This window comes from Oryza glaberrima, chromosome 6 (assembly GCF_000147395.1).
Source record: "Oryza glaberrima chromosome 6, OglaRS2, whole genome shotgun sequence".
Taxonomy (NCBI): Eukaryota; Viridiplantae; Streptophyta; class Magnoliopsida; order Poales; family Poaceae; genus Oryza; species Oryza glaberrima.
The window spans coordinates 17,596,421-17,621,773 of record NC_068331.1 but is presented as its reverse complement, the minus strand read 5'-3'; the positions used below and the strand labels follow the sequence as shown (position 1 = coordinate 17,621,773).

The following is a 25,353-nucleotide window of genomic DNA, read 5'->3' as shown; positions in this document are numbered from 1 at the left end:
CATGGTGCTTGCTTCACTACACAAGTTTCTCTAAAATGGTCTAGATAACTTGAGCAATTACCACATGAGGTACACTCATGGAATTTGAAAAAAAAATGGATTATAGTATTAGTTAGACGGTATCACTAACCTTCAGTACAACAGATTTGTTTGTAATCCATATTGCCAAATAATTTAGCGGTTTGCACTCATTCACATTCTAGGTCTCTTTTGGGAAAAGGAAATTTTAGAGGAACCATATGGAAATTGAAATAACTTATACAAATTTCTTGTGTTTAAAAAGAGTCAATAAGTACGGCAAACAAATCCTATGGCTCAAAGGGGTAAACAACAAGCAAAACATTTACCATGCTCAAAGCAGTCATTGTCCTAAGTAGTTTGAAACTCAAAATTACAATGGATGCACTTTCCCGTATTTTAGGGATACTAGCATAGTGTCCGTGCTGTCCAACGAAAAAATTAAATTAAGAGAAAACTACATTGGAAGCCCATTAACTTAAAAAAAAGTCGAGCGGTCAAATGTTTCAGTTGACCAATGAGTAAAGGCAAATTTTGCTACAGGACATTGCTAATGTGTGGTTTTAGCCCTAGGACACTGCTCAAACCCACTTTTGGGGAAAAACACTCTATAAATATGGTAATTTGCCAGTGGACACCGCGCCGATTAAAATAATACTTTCCGGTTGAAGAGGAGAGAGAAATCACGTGAAATGTCAAAAATGCCCTTGGGCCCACATGTCAGCTCTATCTCCTATCTCTCTTCTCATGTCTCTCTCTATTCTCTCACTACCAGAGGCGCACGGGGCGGCGTCGGCGCCGGCGAGGCTGGAGATGCTTGAGCAGATGGAGCCATGGGTGGAGCAGCACTTGCTGCCATTGCTCAAGCCGGCGGAGGAGGACGAGGCGGCGTCGGTCGCGGCGGAGATGACGAGGACGGCGGCGAGGAGCATCTTGACGACGCGGGTGTAGGCGGCCTCGTGGCGCTCTTGTTGGCGGTGATGGCGCCGCAGATGCAGGCGAGCGCATCGTCGCCATGGGCGCGGACGTTGCATGCCGTGTTGCCTCGGTGGCGCGCTCCTGGAAGGCGACATAGCTGAAGCCGTGGTAGGGGCTCATCGGCGCGTACATGGCCATGCCGGAGCTGATCAGCCGGTGCACCGTGCGCTCCACCTGGCGCATGTCAAGGCGGCCGGAGAGGTACATGTACCGGTTGAGCACGTCGCCGTGGCGGTTCTCCTCGGCGGACCACCTGCAGATCCACCGCGCCCACGCCGTCCCGTCGGCACTGGTTACGTCGCGCGCCGACTCGAACCAGTTTGCCATGCTCTGGTACGTGGGCAGCGCCTCCTCCGTCACCATGTTCCCTACCAGGAACACTAGGTGCGCGTCGGGCACGCCGCGCGACGCGCTCCCGGAGCTCAAGGCACGCCGCGTGGAACCTGTCCGCGCCGAGCGCCGCCGCGTCGGGCACCATGTCCTCCGGCTGCCATGCCTCCTCCGCCGGCTTGAGCAGCAGCAGCACATGCTGCTCCACCCACGGCTCCATCTGCTCAAGCACCAGCAGCCTCACCGGCACTGACGCCGCCCCCGTGCGTCTATGAGAGTGAGAGAGAATATAGAGAGAGATGAGAAGAGAGATAGGAGATAGAGTTGACATGTGGGCCCAAGGGCATTTTTGATATTTCATGCGATTTCTCTCTCCTCTTCAACCGGAAAGTATTATTTTAATCAGCGCGGTGTCTACTGGCAAATTACCACGTTTATGGAGTGTTTTCCCCCAAAAGTGAGTTTGGGCAGTGTCCTAGGGCTAAAACCACGCATAAGCAGTGTCTTGTAGCAAAATTTGCCATGAGTAAAACATTAAGTTATATATGATGAAAAAAAATAATAATTTAAATATTTAAATATTTTGTGAAACAGAAACACTAGTTGATACATGTCGCTATCACAAATAAAACAACAAGTGTTAGCAGATTGAAACATATATTTTTCCATCAAAATATGAAATACCTTATTGTAAATGTGTAAGTACAATGAATACAATAGTATGACCGGAACACAGATCAGAAAAGTAGTTTTAAAAAACAAATTATTTTGAACATTGCTAAAATGCATGCAAGCATGGAGTGGAGAGAGAGGAGGGAGAATAGTGGCTGGTAGTTCCGTAAATTTTGTGAAATACACTGAAGATACACAAACATATTACTATTGGGTATGAAACATTACGTTTTAACTGTTTGAAACATACACACTGATAAAATTTCAAAAAATTTCAAATCGCGAAAAAAATAAAATTTCAAAAAAAAACAAACCCTAACCCCCTCCGCCACCTGCTCTTTCGCCAGCGCCGGTCGAGCAACCCGCCGCTACTCCCGCCATTGCTATCGCTAGCGCCAGATCCACCATGACGCATGGGGGGAGTGGCCGCCGCTGGATCTGTCACTCTCGCCGCCCGCTGTCGCCGAGGTCGCAGCCGCATCGAAGGGCGACGGATCCGTCCCTGTCCCCACCGCCCCGCCGAGAGCGGCGCCGCCGGATCCGCCGCCCACCATCACTGCCCATCGACACGAAGCCACAGCCGCACCCGAGGGTGGCGCCGCCGGATCCTCCGTCGCACCCTCGCCGTCCGCCCACCGCCACACCCAACGGTTGGCTTCCTTGTCGGTGTCGCCACCTGCTGCTGCCCACACGGATTCGGAGGAGGAGAGGAGAGAATTAAGAGAGGAGGGGAGAATATCAGGAGAGGGAGAGAGATGGGTGAAAAATTTTGAAGTGGTTAGGAGGGAAAGAGAGAAAAGAATAGAAAAAAAAGGAAGTATTTTTACATGCGGACCACTTATTCGTCCGCACGCGAAAATAGAGTTTTGCATGTGGCTACTTAGGACCGCATGTGAAAATAGGCTTATTTTTTTTATACGGTCTGTTAAGAGATCCGCCTTAAAAATAGATTTTTGCATGCACTCTTCTTAACAAGTCGGATGTGAAAATGTGGGTTGATTTTTACAGAGGCAGACTTACATGCCGTTTGTCATATCCAGACAAAAAAAAAAAAAACGTTTTCTCTAGCAGCTAGTGTCACTCCTCTTTCTCTTTGCTCCACTGCTGCAGCTGAATATATCGCTTCGCCTTATACTTTACGGTCGAGCCGTCTTCGGTGCCTTCCTTTTGTTTGTTTTCTTTTTTTTTTCTTGAAAAGCTGAATGACACGAATGATTTTGTGATCATTGTTTGAGGTACTAATGCAAATAAAGTTGAAAATTAAATTTAAAATAGTTTTTTAATTAAGAATTCAGATATACCAAGTTTTTTCGAAAATCACACCACTTACGAGCTCACATTACATGGGAATCTATTCTAAACTCTCGAGGGATATCTCTTTTTTTCCTGTCACTCAAATAGTTATGAAAGAAATTAAAAAAAGGTTTAAGAAGATGTATTAACATATGATATATCACTCCACAAACATGCAACATTCAACTTGTACATGTCATACTTGTTTTTTCATTGTGATATATAGACGTTGAATTTTAAGTTGTATATTTGTGAAGTTATATATCATATGTTAATACATTTTCTCAATTTTGTTCATAAGTATTTAAGTGACATGGAATCAACAGGAGGATTTTCCCTCAAGAGTTTCAAATGCACTCTCCACGTAACATGTCACGTTAATCTATTTTTCTATTCCTTGAAAAAGAACCATGCCCTAAGGTCCCATTAGACTCAGTTTGTGGATGAGCTTATTAACCAGGCACACTTTTCAACGGCTAATTGACTCATGATAAATTAAGTATTATATATTATTAATTTGGAAAATGAATTTTACATTTATTTTAAGAAATGCGGCCCATTATTAATTAAGTTTAGCAGCTTTTGATTAGAAAGAGTGCTCGCGAAAACTGATGTATAGTACTCAGCCAACGTGTGACCTGAAGTGCTATTGTCATCAGAAACACCTCGGACCTTATTTTGCTCGAAATTTAACATCGCCGAGGCGAATCTCATTGGAAACGCATAGAGCCGCGGGATCATTGTGCCGATATATATAGTACACATAGGTTTAGGACATGATACCTGGTATCAAGCATAGGTCCGTGAAAATGAGAACAACAATGTCCCACGCTACATGTAGTATAGACAGGTACCATCTCTTAATTCTCTCTAGTAGCAATCACTATGCGTGTTACACGGTACTACACACAGGTACCCACTGCTACAGGAACAACTATAGATGCCTGTTGGGAAACATCCATGAATGCCGAATTTTCTAAACGGCACCCAGTGGACGACACATTTGAGGTGGTCTAGGAATAAAAATATCGAGTCGATGCTCGAGCAGCTCCCCTTCACCCCGACCAGAATTCATCAATATATTAATCAGTATCAAAAAATCATATACACCCAAGAACACATAAACAAGCTGAACAAACATTCAAAAACACTAAAATAATAGACCGAACAAACATAAAGAACATCCTTCCCGGCTACTGGTCGGAGAAGCTTGGGCCCTCCCCTTCCTTTTCCCGGACGACCTAGAACCAAAGCCGGAGGAAGCGCCATCGATCCCCACAGGAACAGACGACGTCGGGGTGGGTGGGGGCACGACATCGGATGCCGCCCCAGCGCGCGGCGCCGAGGGATTCGTGGGCGGGGGGTGTGCAAATGCTATCTCTCTTATAATTCTCACAATCTCAATCGGTGTGCAAAAACTGGGCAAGGCAGTTGACACTGGCTGCATGTAGAGCTGTGCACGCCCATGTTTATTTTCCTCTAAAATTTCAAAAAGAGGTGCTCATTTCATACGATTTTCAAAGGAACTTTAGGGATTAGTCCTTTGTTCCAAAATGGCCTCATAGGATTTCTATTTTTGGGACATTTAAATCCTCCAAAAATTGTCACTACTACAAAATCGATTATTCATTACATCAACCTATTTTTTTTCTCTGGCGGCCATACGCGAAAACTGCTAGCGAAATTGTAACAAGGAGGGCTATGAACCACCGGCGAAAATCGATTTTCGGTGGCGGTTCGGTTACATAGATCGCAAAAAAAATATAGCTATTTTCGCTAGTGGCCCACTTAAACAACTACCAGAGAAAAATCAATTTTCACTTGCGAATGCTTAGGAGCACCGCCTGAGCAAATAAAATCGAGATATAAATTAAATAATTAAATCCCTAGAGAGCATCGCTCCCTTTGCCTTAGCCTTTCGATCCTGAGTCTTCTTTCCTCCTCTGCCTCCCTCAACTCTCTCCCTCTCCTCTACTCCCCTCCTCAACTTTCCATCTCCTCTACTCCCCTCCTCAAGTATCACCGGACGGCAGGAAGCTAGCGGCGGAGGGGGCTCGGCGGTGTTAGCTCAGCGACGGAAGAGGGGGAGTGTGAAAGTGGCAGCAGCGGCTCAGCGACGGTGCTCGGGAAGGTGGCGGCGGGTCGGGAAGGCGATGGTGAGGAGCACAGATTCCGTCGCCGCTAGGCCATAGGGAACACTAATCCGCCACCGCCAGGCTGCGGGGCCTCGGCGACGTCAGTGTCACAGATCTCTTGACGTCAGCGATGGCTGGAGCCCGGCGGTGCATGTGGCCGTAGCGGCCAGCGTTGCCGATTTTCAATTTTTTTTGACCCAAAAATTGTTTTCACTGGTGGTCTCTTTAGCTTACAACCAACGAAGATAGTATTTTTGCTAGTGGTTGTTTTAGCATGCTGCTTGCGAAACTCGATTTTCGCTGGCGGTCGACTAGCCGCTAGTGAATATGCATTATTTTCACTGGCCTTTGGTCGCTGGAGGCACCGCCGACCGCCAGCGAAAATATATTTTAATTTGGCCACGAGCAAAAATAATTTTTTAGTACTGCGTTCATAATTTCGTTGTGTTTACTAAGGAGCCCCTACTCATAAGTCATCATAATTTTTTCGCAAAAACTAATCGACAAGGCCTCTCGATATTGTCTTATCGTGCGACGCTGCTTAGATTTGTCAAATCACGCACGCTGCGTCATAGCCGTTCGATCATGGGAATGGTGGAGAAGCCAACTACACATGCATGCCTTTTTCTATTAGACATGCATATCTTTTTCCCCTTCTTGTAAAGTTTTCTTTCAAATTACTTTTCCGATCTACAATCTGATTACACTATTGTGTTCGTTGCAATTAAATCTTCACAACAAGATCTTACATGATTATATTACGATGAAAAATATTTATAAATTACTTTTATTATATATGTAAGTTACTTTTACCATATACTCTCTATATAAATTACTTTTAGATTTGATTAAATTACTTCTTATGCATTCATAATGCTCTAAGTTGATTATTTTTTATTATTGGTTTTAGTCAATTCTATAATTTATGGACTTTAAATTTAATTATTATATAGACCATATTTTTCTCCATACAAGGAATTCACTTCTAATGTTGTAACAATTTACTTCCATTTTGTGCTAAGTTACTTTTATGATTTATGTAAATTACCTTTAGACTTTATTGAATTTAATTTCATAAATATATTTACTTGAAAATCTTCTCTACACTTTGCTTATGAATTTACTTCACATAGTTTCTTATTTTAACTCAGTCACAATGTAATTACTTTTCATGCTATAGGGAAGTTACTTCTATAATTTAAATAAATTACTTTTAAACTAATATGTTTTTAATATATTCAACATGCATCTCATTTTGTCACATATTTTGAGCAGGGTACAATGATGCAAATAGATTTTAAAAATAATATATGATTTAAAAGATATAAGTCATTACATAGGTTAAAAAAGTAATGCACCATTGTATTTTTTTTAAGCTAAAGAGAGATTTATATGTGTATGAAGTGGTTGATGATTAAAACATAAATCAGCGAACGGCCGCTCCCTAGTCTAGTCGCGTCCTAATTTTTTAGTTCCTCACGTACATGTACAAAAACCATTTAATCCGACTGGTTCAGAGAGTGCAAAACGGACTACGAAACTTGGATCTAATTACAATCAAAGTCATCAACCATGTCAATTAACGAAATAAACGCGACTTCCGACCCGAGTCCGTTCCGGACAGGCGGCCGGCCGCGCACCACGTCACCTGAACACATCTTCCCTATATATATTCCCCACGTTACGTCCAGTAGCCTGCACGTACGACACAATCATTGCGCCCGTGCTCCATTAACTATTTTAGACGCCACGCTGCCACGCCGCCGCCGCCTGTCTTCGATCGATCGTGCGCCAAGCCTAGCTAGCTTTGTCTCCAACCTTTTTTGCAGACTTCGAGTAGCCAGCCCACCTGCAGGTGTCCCAACTCTTGCTGCCGCTTCGGTTTGTGCACGTGCGCTCGCCATGAACGCCGCCGCCGCAGCCCCAGCGCCGACCACGAACTTCGCCGACATCCACTCGGTATGGCACGGCAACTTTGACGCCGAATCAGCCCAGCTCCTCGCCGTCGCGCCGCGCGCTGTCCACGTCGCGGTGAGCGTCCAGTACCCCGGATGCGCCGTCGCCCAGGCGGGCACCGGTGGCCGGAAAAAGTACGGGAGTCTCACCGCCGAGGAGCGCTATGACATGGTCAAGGCTAACATCGACGAGCTCCACCCCATTCAGGTCGGTCTTGCCATCCGTGCCAACGACGACGACGGCGGCAGCGGCGAGCTCGTTGTATTCGAGTTCAATCTCCGGGGCTTCGACATCAACAACCCGGCTGACCTGAGGGACCCGGCCTCCATCGCACACCTCCGAGGCCGCGGCGTTGACTTCGGCAGGCTCCCGTGCGCCGGCGTCGAGCCGCACAGGCTCCGGTTGCTGCTCCTCGGCTCCGGCCTGCTCCAAGCGCGGCCGTCATGGGCGATGTTCACTGGCGCGTACCATGTCGGGTACCTGATGAAGATCCTGACGGGGGCCGAGCTCCCGTCCGGCCTCGACGCCTTCACGGCCATGGCGACCGGGACCCTCGGGGAGGGCGTCTACGACGTGAAGCGACTGGCGGCGGAGGTGAACACAGCGTGCGGGTTCTCGCTCAGGGAGATCGCTGCGTGCGTCGGCGTGGTGCCGGTGGCGGCCCAACATGGGATGGTCGCCGGTGCCGGCGCCGTCTCGACGCTGCAATGCTTCGAGGCGTTGAGGGAGCGCCTCGGTGAGGCCCGGGTGGCGATGCACGGCCACCAGCTATGTGGGTTCCGCGCTTATTGATCTTTTTTCAATTTCGATCATCTGCGGTGATTCGAGGCTTCTGCCCTTCGGTTTAACGGCCGATGTGATTAGGAGTTTTTTTTCTATGTAATATAATTCCATTCTTTTAGTTACTTAGTAGCAATGTTAGATGAATATATATGGATTATTTCTTTTAGACAATGCGACTTTGTATTAACACAAGTTATTCCATGTCTCGATTACACATCAATAATTGTAATGAATCGTATTTGCTGTGTTCTCTTTTATTAGCAATAGAAACTCTGCAATGCAAAAATGTTCTCATGGTGCTTGCTTTACTGCATAACTTTTTCTAAAGTGGTCTAGATAACTTGAGCAATTACCAAATGAGGTATGCTCATGAAATGTTTTTTTAAAAAAGATTGTAGTATTAGTTAGACGTGTTATAAACTTGGGTTTCCTGTGTTTAAAAAGGATTGAAATAATTTATACAGATTTCTTGTGTTTAAAAATAGTCGAATAAGTATGGCGAACAAATCATATGGCTCAAATGGGTAAACAACAAGCAAAACATTCTACCACGCTTAAAGCAGTCATTGTCCAAAATAGTTTGAAACTCAAAATTACAATGGATATAATTTCCCGTATTTAACTGATACTAGCGTAGTGTCCGGCTGTCCGCTCGGTACAATGGAAAAACTAAATTAGGAGAAAACTACACATCGGACGTCTGATAACTTAAAAAATTGGGCGGCCAAATGTTTCAGTTGATCAACGAATGAAACATTAAGTTATATATGATAGAAAAAATAATAATTGAAATATTTAAATACGCGGGAAAAGGGTTTTATGTAGTAGTGCGTTCATTATTTCTTTCTTGTTACTATAAAGGAGCCCTTACTCATAGCCCATCATAATTTCTTAGTTCTTCATGTACATGTACAAAAACCAATTAATCCGATTGGTTCAGATCAGAGTGCAAAACGGACTACGAAATTAACTTGGATCTAATTAACATCAATTAATGGACGCCGCCGCCGTGCAGTCGGTGTGGCAGGACAACTTCAAGGCCGAGTCCGACATCCTACGCTCCGTCGCGCGGCGCGCCCGCCACGTCGCGCTTATATTAACGTGCAATACCCCGGCTGCCCCGTCCCCGGCGGCGAGCCGAGGCCGTTCGAGCAGCTCACCGCCGAGCAGCGGTACGGGGTGCTCAAGGCGAACGTCGACGCGCTCAGGGCCATCCAGGTCGGCCTCGCCATCCGCACCGGCGATGGCGGCGGCGAGGCGTTCGTCTTCGAGTCCAACCTGAACGGCTTCGACGTCGGCAACCCGGACTTGCCACGCCAGAGGGACGCCAGGTCCATCGCGCACCTGCGATGCGAGCCCGCGGCGTCGACTTCGCCAGAGGCTGCCGCGCGGCGGCGTCGATTGGTACAGGCTACGGCGTGGCTGCTCTGGGACTCCGGCCTGATCCGGCGGGCGCGGCCGTCGTCGTAGGCGACGTTCGCTGGCGGCTACCACGTGGCCTACGCCGTCAAGTTGCTCACCGGAAGGGATCGAGCTCCCGGCCAGCTCGACGGCTTCACGCGGCTGGTGGCCTCCATCTTCGTGCGCCGCGTCTACGACGTCAAGAGGATCGCGAGGGAGCATGAGCCGGTGCACGTCGGCGCGCTCACCAGCCTTGCCGAGCGGCTCGGTGTTTTCATCGTATACCTATACGGCATATATATCCGACTGGGTATGGGGTGCCATGCATAGATAGAATATCTTTAAAGGGACTCGGGTTAAATTTCAAACATCTGCTCCGCAAGGAAATACCCGGGATCCTAGTCGGTTACGATTGTATCATATCTGTAACTACCTATTCCGTTAGGCATATGGGCTGTACTTTGTAATACGGACCCCTTCCCTTATATCAGGAGGGGTCCGGGTGCATCTTGGTACACGATTCCTAGATCATACGATCAATAATATACTCGACGGATTAATCCCTTAATCCCCGGACAGGAGTAGGTTATTAATTCTTATTAAGAAGGCCTGAACCTGTATAAAATTTCTTGTCTCTCAACCCATCCACTTTTCCAGCTTGATAGCCACCCCTTTTAGTATTGCCGAAATCTTGTTTCGACAGTTAGCGCGCCAGGTAGGGGTAGCGTCAAGTTCTTCGCCGACTAGTGTGATGGGTTTCGTCTCCGGCATCGACGACTTCGTCTTCCCTCCCGGGCAGGCGTTCCGGTTCGGCAGCCTCGACTTCATCACCAATGACTTTGGCAAGATTTCTCTCCTCGACTCGGATTCGAACCAGTCGGGGAGGGGTCAGGTCTCCGCCCCATTCGGTATCCCGAACTCGGCCGAGATCTACTCCAGGATCATCTCAACCGAGTCGGCTTCAAACCACTCGGGCGAGATCCCATCAACTCTAACACAACCCAATCAAGACGACGGGGCCTATCCCCCAATCCTGATGAAACTCCTCGACGATTTGGCTGCCGTATTCACCACAAGGGCGTCCTCTCCCCGTAGGCCTAGGCGGGATCCGGCCTCGGCCCTGATCCAGTCTAGCTCCAGGGAAGTCGACGTCATACTCCAACCTCTCGGGACGGTTTCGACGGAACAATTGGATGGCTACCTCAGCTCCCCCGGTGTCGACTCTCGACCGACGGAGATCGTAGAGTACGACGACTTCGGCTACCACTATGACTACCGCAACCTCGACGACTTCGACGAAGGCTACGAAGACAACTACACGCCTCTCTACTTCGGTGTTTTCATGGCCGACAACGAGACGGAAGAACAGCGTCAAGCCCGAGAAGCAGAAGAACAGCGCATACGACAAGAAGCCGAACGTCGCCGACTGGAGGAGGAGCGTCAAGCACAAGAGCAAGAACGGCTGCAGCGTGAGCAGCAGGAGCGCGAACGGGCTGCAAAGGGGGCTGAGGACCGGCGACAGCGCGTTTAGAGGTCGGGCGACGAGCACGAGAACTTATCGGGCAACAAGACGTGGAGGGGACGGCGGTTTTTTGCACCCCCCAGCAGAATGCGGTTGCAGCGATTACCCTTCTCGACACCCTCCTTAAGGAAGACGCACTCATTCAGGCTAATCACGCCGTCAACATCTTAAACCAGACCAAGATCATGATCGCCGCTTCGGTCCCGGTGAACTCCGCAAGCGTCCGCACGCCGACTGGTAGCCGAGTCCTGCCTCTTCGATCTCAAGACTATCACCAACCAAGCCTCAGTGTCATCGGCGTGGGATCTAGCCGCAGGAGCAGGGATCACGGCGAACGATCTGTCCACTCGCCTCCTGACCGACACAGGGAGTGTCGAGCCGAACAGCCTCGCTCCCCTCGTCGCAGGCATCCCGTCGATCTTCGCGAAACTATCAACCAGTGCCGCGCGGCGAGAGGCTACATCCCCCACCATTCTCCGGATCATTACGATGACGATGTGGATGGAGTTGCTACTTTCACAAATGACCTGCGTCGAGTGGATTGGCCGGCCGGCTTCAAATCGTCTGGAATCGAGAAGTATGATGGCACGACAAATCCCGAGTCTTGGCTCACCGTCTACAGTCTCGTGATCCGTGCAGCAGGAGGAGACAGCAAAGCCATGGCAAATTATCTGCCCGTGGCCCTAGCAGACTCTGCCCGGTCCTGGCTTCACGGGCTACCCCATGGCACAATTCGATCCTGGGCGGAGCTTCACGACCACTTCATCGCCAACTTCCAAGGCACTTTTGAACACCATGGTACTCAGTTTGATCTTTATAACGTTGTCCAGAAATCTGGGGAATCCCTCCGAGATTACATCCGACGTTTTTCCGAGCAACGTAACAAGATCTTCGATATCACCGATGACGTCACCATCGCCGCCTTCACCAAGGGCATTCGCCATGAACTCTTAATCGGCAAGTTTGGCCGCAAACCTCCCAGGACAGTCAAGCAGATATTTGAAAAAGCCAATGAGTACGCATAAGCCGAAGACGCCGTCACCGCATCCAAGCAGTCGGGCACCACCTGGAAGCCAAAGAAAGATACGCCGACCATAGGGGGGAGTGGAAGTACCAATCACAAGGATCGCAAGCGTAAGCCCGAGGAGCTTGTGGCAACTACTACACCGTCCTCCCGACAGTGCTCGCGTGTCAACACTTTCGACAAGATCATGAACTCCCAATGCCCGCATCATCCGAATTCAAATCACGCAGCCAAAAATTGCTTCGTGTACAAATAGTTCGTAGAGCAATACGCCAAGAACGCATGCAAGCCAACTGACGGAGATCAGAGCATGTCAAAGAAGAAGGATGATGAAGATGATGCCCCGACTGGTTTCCAAGACCCTCGCAAGGAACTCAACCATATCTTTGGCGGACCCCTGGCTTATGAATCTAAGTGAAAGCAAAAGCTGGCCGAGCGGGAGATCAATGCTGTTCAGCCCGATATGCCCCAATATCTTCAGTGGTCAGAGATAGCTATCAAGTTTGACCGCTCAGATCATCCTGACCGAGTGGTCCACCCGGGGCAGTACCCCCTAGTACTAGACCCAGTGGTTCGCAACGTTAAGCTCCGACGATCCCTCATCGATGGTGGCAGTTAGGGATGAAAATGGAGCGGATAGTTTCCGTTCGCTCCGGATAAAAATGGATACGGATACCTTTCGGATCGGATAATTCTCGGATATTTCGGATACGGATACGAATACGGATATTTTCTCCCGGATACGAATACGAATATGGTATCAGGGTTTCCGTCGGATACGGATAATAATTCGGATATCCGGTGAACAGTGCTATTCGGATATCCGCAGGACCCATGAGACATACCCCATTTCTTTCTAACTCTATAACCTTCAATATACCTTTATAGATTTTAATAGTAGTTTATCTCTTAACACTAGTCCATACTATTAATATTATTTAAATTTTAAAAAATATTTATAAATTATACCTCATTTTATATAAAATGAGCTAATTATATATGTTGATATTTATTTCTATTAGAAGTTGAGTTGGTTTTCGTGTTCCGAGAAAAAATTGTTTCCGTATTCGTGTCCGATCATATTCGATTCTTATTCGTATTCGAGATAATCCGTATTTGTTTCCGTATTCGAGCTATTCGTATTCGTTTTCGTATCCGGTAAAAAATATGAAAACGAATATGGTATGAGCATTATCCATCCGTATCCGCTCCGTTTTCATCCCTAGTGGCAGTGCACTCAATATCCTTTTTGCCAAGACTCTGGACGACATGCATATTCCTCGCACAGAATTGAAGCCGAGTAATGCGCCCTTCCATGGAGTCATCCTAGGGCTATCTTCTACCCCACTCGGCCAGATCACTTTGTCGGTTACTTTCAGCACTCGGGAGAACTTTTACACAGAGAACATTTGCTGTGAAGTTGCTGATTTCCAGACAGCGTATCATGCTATACTCGGACGCCCGACGTTAGCCAAGTTTATGGCCGTCCCGCACTATACCTACATGATGATGAAGATGCCAGGACCTCGGGGAGTCATATCCCTGCGGAGCGACATCAAGCAAGCCGTCACCTGCGACAAGGAAAGCTGCGAGATGGCCCAGACCCGCGAGATTACGCTCGCTCGAGAGGAAATCCGACTGGCTGCATCCATAGCAACCGAAGGAGAAGTGCCTGCAACCAAGATGCCAAAAAGCGGAGAAGGCGATGCCAAGACCAAGAAAATTCCTCTAGATCCCTCCGATCCCACTAAGACTGCTGTAATAGGTGCTGAGTTAGATTGTAAATAGGAAAGCACGCTCATCACCTTTCTTCAAAATAATAAAGATATCTTTGCGTGGAAACCATCTGATATGCCTGGTATTCCTAGAGAGGTGATTGAGCACTCTTTACATGTTAAGGAAGACACTAAACCCATTAAACAACGACTCCGCCGTTTCGCACAGGATAGGAAGGATGTGATCAAGGAGGAATTGACCAAGCTGTTAGCAGCAGGCTTCATCAAAGAAGTCTTACATCCCGACTGGCTGGCAAATCCGGTCCTGGTTCGGAAGAAGACGGTACAATGGTGTATGTGTGTTGATTACACCGATCTCAACAAATCTTGTCCCAAAGATCCCTTCGGGTTACCTCGCATTGACCAGGTAGTTGACTCAACGGCCGGCTGCGAGCTACTCAGCTTTTTGGATTGCTACTCAGGATATCATCAGATCCGTTTAAAGGAGTCCGACTGCTTGAAGACTTCATTCATCACGCCCTTTGGGGCCTACTGCTACATCACCATGCCTTTCGGACTAAAGAACGCAGGAGCAACTTATCAACGCATGATCCAGAGATGCTTTTCAACTCAGATTGGTCACAACGTTGAAGCTTATGTTGATGATGTAGTTGTCAAGACCAAGCAGAAGGATGATTTGATTGCGGATCTAGAAGAAACCTTTGCGAGCATCCGCGCCTTCAGGATGAAATTAAACCCTGAAAAGTGCATCTTCGGAGTACCATCAGGGAAGTTGCTTGGCTTTATGGTATCCCATAAGGGCATACAAGCCAACCCGGAGAAAATTAACGCCATCCTCAACATGAAACCGCCGAGCTCCCAAAAAGATGTTCAAAAGTTAACTAGATGCATGGTGGTGCTCAGCCGGTTCGTCTCACGACTCGGCGAGCGGGGATGCCCTTTTTCAAGTTGCTAAAGAAAACCGACAATTTCCAGTGGGGACCTGAAGCACAAAAAGCCTTTGAAGACTTCAAGAAACTTCTCACCACTCCACCGGTCTTAGCTTCACCATATCCGCAAGAACCGCTGTTGTTATACGTGTCGGCAACATCTCAGGTTGTGAGCACGGTCCTAGTTGTCGAGCGTGAAGAAGATGGCCATGTTCAAAAAGTCCAACGACCAATCTATTTCGTCAGCGAGGTTTTGGCCGACTCCAAGACGAGATATCCTCAGGTGCAAAAGCTGTTATGTGGTGTTTTAATTACCGTTAGGAAATTATCTCACTATTTTCAAGGTCACTCGGTCACGGTGGTCACATCGTTTCCACTCGGGGACATGCTTCATAACCGCGAGGCAAATGGGCGAATTGCAAAGTGGGCCTTAGAATTGATGTCTTTGGATCTATCCTTCAAGCCACGAACTTCGATCAAGTCCCAAGCTTTAGCAGACTTCGTCGCCGAGTGGACTGAGTGCCAAGAAGACACGCTTGTAGAGAAGATGGAGTATTGGACTATGCATTTTGATGGGTCAAAGAGGCTCTCAGGCACCGAAGCCGGAGTTGTCCTAATTTTCCCGACTGGAGAAAGGCTGAGCTACGTATTGTGGATACATTTTCCTGCGTCCCATAACGTGGCGGAATATGAGGCGCTCCTTCATGGATTAAGGATTGCGATATCTTTGGGAATTTGGCGTCTGATAGTTCGTGGAGATTCTCAGTTGGTTGTTAATCAGGTCATGAAAGAGTGGTCCTGCCTTGATGATAATATCACTGCTTATCGGCAGGAGGTATGCAAGCTAGAAGATAAGTTCGATGGCCTTGAGCTAACCCATGTTCTTCGACATAACAATGAGGCAGCCGACAGACTGGCCAATTTCGGTTCAAAACAAGAAGCAGCTCCTTCCGATGTGTTTGTTGAACATCTTTATGAACCAACCATACCAAGGAAAGAAACAGCCGAGGCTACAGACACTCAAGAAGTAAGCATGATCGAAGCCGACTGGAGAGAGCCCCTCATCAAATTTTTGACCAAGCAAGAACTCCCTCAAGATAAAGACGAAGCCGAGCGGATCTCTAGGCGCAGCAAACTTTACGTCATACATGAGACCGAGCTGTACAAGAAAAGTCCATCAGGGATTCTGCAACGTTGTGTGTCTTTGGAAGAAGGAAGGCAATTGCTAAGAGATATACACTCAGGCATCTGTGGCATTCACGCTGCCGCACGAACCATTGTTGGCAAGGCCTATCGGCAGGGTTTTTTCTGGCCTACTGCTGTATCCGATGCTGACAAAATTGTGCGAACATGTAAGGGTTGTCAGTTTTTTGCCTGACAGATTCATCTACCAGCTCAGGAGTTGCAAACCATCCCGTTATCCTGGCCGTTCGCGGTTTGGGGGATCGACATGGTTAGCCCATTCAAATAGGCTACCGGTGGTTATACTCATCTCTTTGTAGCTGTTGACAAATTCTCCAAGTGGATCGAAGCCAAACCAATCGTCACAGTTACAGCAGACAAGGTTAGAGATTTTTTCATCAACATTGTGCACAAGTTTGGAGTACCCAATCGGATCATCACTGATAATGGCACTCAGTTCACTGGCGGAGTATTTAAAGATTTCTGTGAAGACTTTGGCATCAAAATTTGTTATGCCTCCGTAGCGCATCCCATGAGCAATGGACAAGTCAAATGCGCCAATGGTATGGTACTTCAAGGAATAAAAGCACGAGTTTTCGACCGATTGCATCCCTATGCTGGCAAATGGGTAGATCAGCTGCCGTCTGTACTTTGATCCCTGCGCACTACACCCAGTCGGGCTACGGGCCAGTCACCGTTTTTCCTGGTCTATGGTGCGGAAGCAATGCTGCCAAGCAAGGTGGAATTTGAATCTTTGTGATTTCGCAACTTCAAGGAGGAGCACTACGGAGAAGACCGAGTGGATGATCTCAACCGACTGGAGGAAGCCCGTGAAGCAGTCTTAATCCAGTCGGCTCGGTATTTACAAGGGATGCGACGTTATCACAACCGCAATATTCGATCGCGAGCTTTCTTAGTCGGAGACCTGGTTTTGAGGAAAATCCAAACTACACGAGATCGGCACAAGTTATCTCCCTTATGGGAAGGACCGTTCATAATTTTTGAAATTACTCGGCCAGGTTCTTACCGACTCAAGCGTGAAGACGGTACTCATGTTAACAACTCTTGGAATATTGAGCACCTTCGTCGTTTTTATGCTTAGGCATTACTTTTGTACCTTCCTCTTTGACTGCTAACATCAAGTTACTCCTTGAGTTATCAGTCGGGGGCTACTATAATAATAATGGAGTGTGATTCTTATCAATTCAATTTGCTTACTGATTTATCATTGCTCTGTTCGATTTTTTGAACTGAAAGTTTTTAAGAACTTTTGCGGGTTTTAGGCTCAATAAGGTTTGACAAAAACTTTTAAGAAATCAGGAGCTGAGTTTAAATCATCAAGCACAGCATAAATGCATCAGTATTGTACAAATTGTGCCTCCATCATCATCAGAATACAATGTCAATCAGTTTCAGTTTTTTCATCATCAGAGTTATCAGACCCAGCCGGCTTGAGATTGTTGTCCTGGAACCTCTCAACTACATCAGCGTCTATCTTGTCAGCAACTTTTTGTGCATCATTGATGAGGCCAAGGGCGGCTTCTTCACTTGTCTCGTCTGCAAAGCCGTCAACATCATCAATATCAATCTTCGGGTACAAGGACTTGGTCATTGCCAATGCTAGACTCGCCCCCATACTTCCAGCTTCTTTGATGTTCTTAAAATATGTATCCGGAGCAGTTCTCAGCTTGTCGAAGATTTCAACAGCATCAATTGAACTTGGACCATTGTTATTGAAAAACATGGCTTGGATGAGTGGTGTAGCGGCATTGGTGATTTCATCCCTAGCTCCTTCAAGCTTCTTGATTTTGTTGACCAAGACGTCGAATTGAGCCTGAGATTTGATTTTGCGATCTGCACAAATGGTTCACATCAATGACTGGGCATGAAGACAAGAATGGTTTTGAAATTTCACCTACAAGTACCTTCGACGTCTTTTAGAGCCGAGTCCCTTTGTTTGGTCAATTCACTCTTGTCTTTTTCTAGAGCCTTGATTCGCTTTTCTAGCTCGGATATCTTGGCAGCTTGCACTGTATTATTCTCCATTGGTTAATGGCATATGGATAGTGGCTTTGAGTAAGTCAGACAAGAATAAGAATTACCTTTGGATGAACCGCTTAGCTCAAAGTTGGAATCTTGGAGCTCGGCGATTCGGTCCCTAAGATCATGCTCAGTTTTTCTGGCAAGCTCCTTGGCTTCACGTAGTTGGGCTCTGGTTGTTTCCAGGGTTCCAAGGTGAGGGACTAGTTTCTCAAGGGTTGCAGTTTTTGCCTCATTTCTAAGATGGATTCTCTGCATTACAAGTTCATCTCTATTCAGTAAAGTGGTCAACAGGATGATTAAGGCTATGTATAAAGAGACATACATTTACAAGATGAGTGGCTTGATTGAGTGTCTTCATCAGCAAAGAAACTTCCTCGTCCTCCTTCTGTTTATTTATCACAATTCCTAGTGACCGCATTTCATCATCCCACCATTTGACCAAGATGGGTAGACAAGAATCTTCAGCTGATCGTATCCGAAGGACTTCTTCTTCGTCACCAACCATTGGGCCTTATATATTCATGGACGATGATAAAGCAATTGAAGAAAGTTTGTTGGATCAAAACGGATATAGAAGAGTTGTTTACCTGTTATGACTTCTGGTCGAGGACGAGCAGTGTCGAGGGGAGACCCTCTCTAGTGGGAGATCGTGAGACCCCCCTTTCGTGAGTTCGGCTGGGGGCAGCGGGTGAGATCCGAGGTTTTTTCGAGGCAAAAGAGACACAAGGGATTTATACAGGTTCGGGCCGCTAAGAAGCGTAATACCCTACTCCTGTGCTATGCTCCTTGAGTGAAGGATTACAAGATCCCCTTGTTGAAGTAAAATGTGGTGTTGATCATCCGGGGCTAGAGACTGCTCTAGAGTGTCAAAATGGATCGTCCCAGATCCCTACTCCCTTCTACTAGGCCTGGACCTCCTTTTATACCTCACGGGGTTACCACATGGGCCCAAAAACCTAGCTCCGGTGGAGAAGTGTTTTTGCATTAAATGCCTGTCTTGTCTCTTGACTTGGGAAGCAAGCGCACGTCATCTTGATGATGGGGCCTGTCAAATCTTGCCGCCTGACACGAGGGGCGCCCATGTCAGCTGCTTTTAATGGGTGAAGACTTCTAGGCTCCTATTACACCGGGAAACGGGAGCCTAGCTTTGAGCAGGGCGGGAGGACCGACTCCGGCTAGGATAAGAGGATGAGAACCTCTCACCATCATTATTTGATGGGACATGTCAGGCTGCACGCTGCCTGACACACGAGTAGCGCACAGGCGCACTATCCAGTCCTATCGGTGATTCGACCGGTCACAGACCGGTTGAGTACACTGCACGCCACATTAAATGCGGCGTGGCGCGACCACTCGGGTCGCCATAAATGCGGGTAGGTGGGCACCTGTAGACGGACACCTAACCCACCGTACGTGGTGACCTAGAGAGGGGGTCGGGGGAGCCCGACCCCTAGTCACGGGAGGGGGCGGCCGCCGCCCGACCTCGGGCCTGATCCCCCCTCGGGGAGGGCCACGAGGCATTGGTGGGCAGCCTCCTCCGACTAGTCTTTGGGAAAGAGTGGCCGCCACCCCACCTCGGGCCTGACTCCCCTTGGGGGAGGGCCACGCGGCATTGGGGGGCAGCCTCCTCCGACTAAACATGATACCCCCGGGCCCATATCACCGACAAGCAGGCCCTTGCACCTTACCAGGAGAACTGGACTTCGGGTCGGTGTTGGTATCTTTTTAGGGAGGGCTGCTTGCTTGAGCCTCTACTTCTGGGATGTCTTCATTTTGTCCTGTACCCGACTGGTCTCCAATCGGGGGCTCCTGATCAGTGCCAACTTTAGCTTCGGCCGACTGGTTTCCAGTCGGAGGCTCGTTGCTGGCCTCTACATTGTCGTTTGCTTGTTGATTACTACTCGGGCGATCTTTGGCAGTCGGCCCGGTTTCTGTTGTAGTGCCAGTCTCCGCGCCAGTCGGTTCAGGATCTTTTCCAGAGGGATCAATGTCAGATGGCTTCCTGTAAATTTGAGATATGCTATCAACACTACTTCAATAGTGAGTGACCAGCGATACAGGGGAAATTGCTAAATGACTTGTACCTAGATGACTTCCTGATTTTTGGTATGGGACTATTGGATGTTTTCTTCTTCGGGTTAGCTTGTCTTGGCTGTTTTCCAGTCACCCCTTTGTTGCCAACCTTTTCAGCATCGTCACTCTCATCGTCACTAAGAACCAATTTCCTCTTACGAGAGTCTAACTAGTTAGTCGGCTTCGAGGTGTTTGGTTGAGCATCGGACCGGATTTTTGGCCCTCCACTAGCCTGACCAGCCTACCGACGGGGCGAGTGGCGTTGAGCGATCGGAGGATCAGACTTCATCAAGGCAAATTCCTGCGTATGATATTCCGAGTTTTCAATCAACCTTGCAGAAGATAAAAGCATGCTTTTAAGAGAGGCTGAGATGTTTGATACATACCGGTGGAGGAGGGTTGAAAGCATTATATGGCACCACTAGCAACAAGTGCGAATAGCTGACCACAATAGCGTTTGAAAAGATTTTGTACATTCTCTCATTCATGATTTTAAACTCAAGAGATTCTGGGTCTTCACGTTTAGGATCATGCTTGCCGTCAAATTCGAAGGCTGTGCGAGATCTCTCTTTAATCGGTGCCAGCCGGCTCTTAATAAAATGTCGGGTGATTTGTTCCCCTTGCAAACCCTGCTCTTTTAGCTTCAGCATGTGATCCATCAGAGAAAGTGCTTGGGCAGCCTCATCTCCAATTGGAAGCGAGTTCCAGGTTGTCTTGATATACTAAAGGAAGACAGGAGTACTCGGGAAGCGATGGTTCAGGATTCTGCACATAAAACCAATTCGCATGCCAGCCCTTGTTCGAGGTTTTGAAGGACATGGAGAAGTATTTCTGGCTCAAGGTTTCCCTTAGTTGAAAACCGGCTCCCCCGACAATGCACGGTTTGCTCTTGTTCGGCTGGGGCTTGAGGAAGAAGATGCGGCGGAATAGGGCAAAATGCGGTCTGATACCCAGGAAAGCTTCACAAGCATGGATGAAGTTGGCAATATGGACTATGGAATTGGGGTTTAGGTGATGCAAACTGATCCCATAAAACTCCAGAATCCCCCGGAAGAATCTTGAGGTTGGAAGAGAGAACCCACCATAAAAGAAATGAGAAAATACCACAACCTCGTGTGTGTCAGGGGTCGGAAATGTTTCGCCGCATACCGGACGCCACCCGATGATCTCCTTCGCCGGAAGAACACCATGCGCCACCATCTCCTTCAAGTTTTCCTCCGTAACGTCGGAGGGCGCCCACTGGCTTTTGAAGCTTTCTCTCTCCTATGCCATGGATGCGAATTGGATGATGCGATTTGATTTGGAAGTGGCTAGGAATGGATGGGAGATTGATGCGGTGGTTGCGCGGAAGACTTTTGCGGAAGCTGTGAAGCTCTAGAGAGATGGATTGGAGTGGATTTGTGAACCCTAGCTCTCACCGGTGTGGTTTCGCACTGTAGCAGAGAATGGGGAAAGTGGCGAGGGTTTCCGCGGGGAAGACGAAACGACGCCCTGTCTTCAGCGTTTATTTCGCTAGGGTATCGGGAGTGCTAATGGGCCTGGGCCTAAATAGTACTTTCAGCCCAATTTTGTTATCAGCGTGGCTAGTTATGATCCTTGAGGACTTAGACATTTGTTTTTGCTTTGGCAACACTTGCTCACGACAGAATAGCCCAATGCTGTTGAAATCCTTTTTGACGCAGTTAGATAATTCTGTGTTATAAAAAGGTGCCCAACAGAAAAGTGTTATACTAATTTTGTAAGCCTTTTTAGGCTACAAAGCTGTTCGGGTCTCATTGAGATGACTGATTTTGAATAGTCATTTTCTCGGCATGTTATATGCTTACTTTGGTAATGGCGTGAGTCATAGCTCAGGCTATATAGACTCGTCGTTTATCATGCTTTATACCACATTTGATGGATCTTTTTGAGAGTTTTTACTTGGATTTTTGTCATATGTGTTGATCTATAAACCTTTAGAGTGTTTCTCACTTGGGTCACTTCTATATCTCCTTTTTTGTGTGTTATGGCTAATGCAGTCGGCTGATATTTTATTAAACACCGTATATGCTTAGCTTTATGATCCCTTAGATGATTCGGTTGTAAAACCACTCGCATGGATGTTCAGATGCACTTTGACTATGTGTTTAGTTTTTATTTAACTAATCACATAGTTGGGGGCTACACCTAATTAGGTGCATCTAGTCGATGCACCTGATTTTTTCTATTTTCAGCCCTTTACAGTCTTTGATTTTAGTACTCGGAAGACCAAGGCAGAGGGAGTTGAAGCACTCGGATTATCGTTTTGAATTACAAGAGAAGACTATTTCATCGACTGTAAAGGTCTCAGGGGCTACTGTGGAGATTATGGATACCCCATACCTACACGGCATGTATATCCGACTGGGTATGGGGTGCCATGCATAGATAGAATATCTTTAAAGGGACTCGGGTTAAATTTCAAACTTGTATGTCAAGGAAATACCCGGGATCCTAGTCGGTTACGATTGTATCATATCTGTAACTACCTATTCCGTTAGGGATATGGGCTGTACTTTGTAATACGGACCCCTTCCCTTATATAAGGAGGGGTCCCGGTGTCTCTTGGGACACGATTTTTTCCCAGATCATACAATTAATAATACACTCGGCGGATTAATCCCCGGACAAGAGTAGGGTATTACTTTTTATTAAGAAGGCCTGAACCTGTATAAAATTCCTTGTCTCTTAACCCATCCACTTTTCCAGCTTGATAGCCACTCTTCTAGTATTGCCAAAATCTTGTTTCGACAAGGTGTATGGTGTGGTCGCCGGCGCCGGCGACGCGCTGGCCCTGGGAGCTTTCGAGGTGCTGAGGGAGAGGGTCGGCGAGAGCAACGTCGAGAGGCAATGCCTCCAGCTATGTGGGTTTCACGCCCGATGATCTCAGTGAGCTCTTCGTGTGTAGATCAGACAGCCACATCTACGTTAAAAAATAATTGGGCGGTCAGCGTTGCCTGAGGAAAAAATCTGCTCAAGAGCAAGCGATTATCGTCGTTATTAGTTCTTCTACGTTTCATTGGTTGTATAGTACTAGTAAGTTAGACGGATTAACGTGTACTACTATTCGTGTGGCTTTACGAGGGACTAGGATGATGTCTCCCCAAAACTGAGGTCTGTTAATTATATGTAGCAAACACATTGTTTGGGATACTTTATCAAATACTTCATCAGTTTTTTAATACATTCAGACCGTTACACGACGTATACTCATTTATCTTACTTGAAAAAAATAACCGTGCGTTACAACGGTTAAAGCAGTTTGATTTGTGTATGGGTTATATAGTGGATAAATAGTTGAATAGGGCCTTTGTTTCTCTTTTTCTTTACCCAACGTGTACGTATTGGTCATGTGCCTATTGGTAGAGGCCAAATATATAACCATTTTTAGTATCTGAAAAAAATAAAAGTGGGGTCAAATACAAACTCATAACCCTATCTCTACACATGTTCATCTTTTTTACCTCATGGCACCGTTTGGATATTGGGAAAGGGAAATGATTTCCTATCTATGAAGGAGTAATTTGAATCCTAGCCATTCATTTTCTTTACCTTATTTCATCCTAGCCCTTGATTCATTTTCCAATCCTAATCTCATCCTTCATTTCCTATTATCTAAACATAGCCCATCTATTTTGACCCACAGAACCACACGGCAAGCGACGTCATGAATGCAAATCAACTATTGGTATGCTCCGGAGAAAGGGCCCTCCTCTCATAAGTCATGAAAATGTTCGCACATAAAACGAATTTTCATAATCTAACTATATATCCATCTTCTTACACCTATGTTGATCGGGAAACTCCTATCAAATTATTTGTAAGATCTGGCAATTGATTAGATGAAATTGTAATATTGAGGTTTATCATATTAACTAAAACCCGGTGCTAAAAACATTATTAATTTTAGTTTTTCTCCAAATAACATGCTTTAAAAGATATTATTGACTATTTATCTTTATTTTTTAATTTTTTTAATAATTCTAAAATTCTGAATTAAAAATATAAAGTTGTACCATCGTGACTATCAAAATTTTTTTATTAATTAAATTCTGAATTTCGAAAATAATAATTGGTATGTTTTATTGAGTTAAGTCTTTTTAATCAAAGTCGCTATAATTCTAAGGCTACCGATGTAATTAACATCCAAATAAAATTTTAAATATTTATATGTGGGTGCATTACATGGGTTGGTGACTAGTACACATGCACTAACAAATTCTACTTTGTATTTGTTTCGACTGAGACTCTGATTGCAAAGATCTCCAAAACGGATGACTAGTAGTAGCACGGAATCTGATCCGACACGAACTCGCTCTGGAATTGCCTATATATCGATCTCTCGGACGCCGTATGTGCTTTGCGTAGTTCCACGTTTAACCAGGTGCATCACAATGTATCACCCACCGTATTTCTACGGCGGGATGCCCATGATGCTACCGGCTCCAGTCATGGCCGTTGCCGTCGTCGAGGTCCGCCCCGTGTGGGCCAACAAATCTCAACTCATGCACCGGTTCGCCGGCGACGTGGCCGCGTACAGGGGTTTGCTCCAAGGCCTGCAGGTCACGTAACGTAACCTATCTCATCCAGATCAGGATAGGTAGGGAGAGTTAGTATTATGGATTATAAGAGAAATCATGGCCAGATTGGATCTCTTAATCCCATAGTCGATTGAACCCATACCAACTCTCCTTAATTTCCTTAAGCATTTTTATTCTTTTTAATGAGGAAAAGCTTGTCAACAAAAAGAGTACAAATGTTTAGGGTAATTAAGGAGAATTTGTATGCCTTATTTTATGGGATTAAGAGACGTAAACTATTACAGTTTTGTATTGATTTTAGTTGGCTGGGAGAGATGAATGCTCGATTCCATTGTTCTTATTTTTCACGCAATTACTATGGCACATGTTTTTTTTAAAAAAAATTCAGCCTCCTCGCCTTGTCGTTAATTGTTGGCGTTAGTGGTTTAAAACACAAGACTGAAAAATATGTTATGATGCAAAATCCTCCAAAACAACTAGTATAAAATTAAGTTTCAAACTTTAAATTGAAAGAGTAAATTGTATTGGTGGTACACAATCTTAGGCTGTGTTCGGAAGGCACACGGAAAAAACACACGATTATAGTGAGATTAATTAAGTATTAGCCTAAAAAAAACTTGAAAAATAGATTAATATGATTTTTTAAAGCAGTTTCACATAGAAAACTTTTGCAAAAAAATATGTCGTTTAGAAGTTTGAAAAGCGTGCGTGCGAAAAAC

The 25,353-nt window shown here is 46.3% G+C and overlaps 1 protein-coding gene and 2 pseudogenes across 1 annotated transcript; 2 read left to right on the top strand and 1 right to left on the bottom strand.

Moving 5' to 3' along the window:
- Window positions 1-361: 361 nt before the first annotated feature.
- LOC127776951 (acyl-[acyl-carrier-protein] desaturase 7, chloroplastic-like) lies at window positions 362-2,562 on the bottom strand (annotated as a pseudogene).
- A 4,766-nt stretch (window positions 2,563-7,328) lies between these two features.
- On the top strand, window positions 7,329-8,174 carry LOC127775740 (probable CCR4-associated factor 1 homolog 11). Its single transcript, XM_052302029.1, has one exon. The coding sequence runs from the start codon at window positions 7,329-7,331 to the stop codon at window positions 8,172-8,174; it is 846 nt and encodes a 281-aa protein (XP_052157989.1).
- A 985-nt stretch (window positions 8,175-9,159) lies between these two features.
- On the top strand, window positions 9,160-9,924 carry LOC127777999 (probable CCR4-associated factor 1 homolog 11; annotated as a pseudogene).
- Window positions 9,925-25,353: the final 15,429 nt, after the last annotated feature.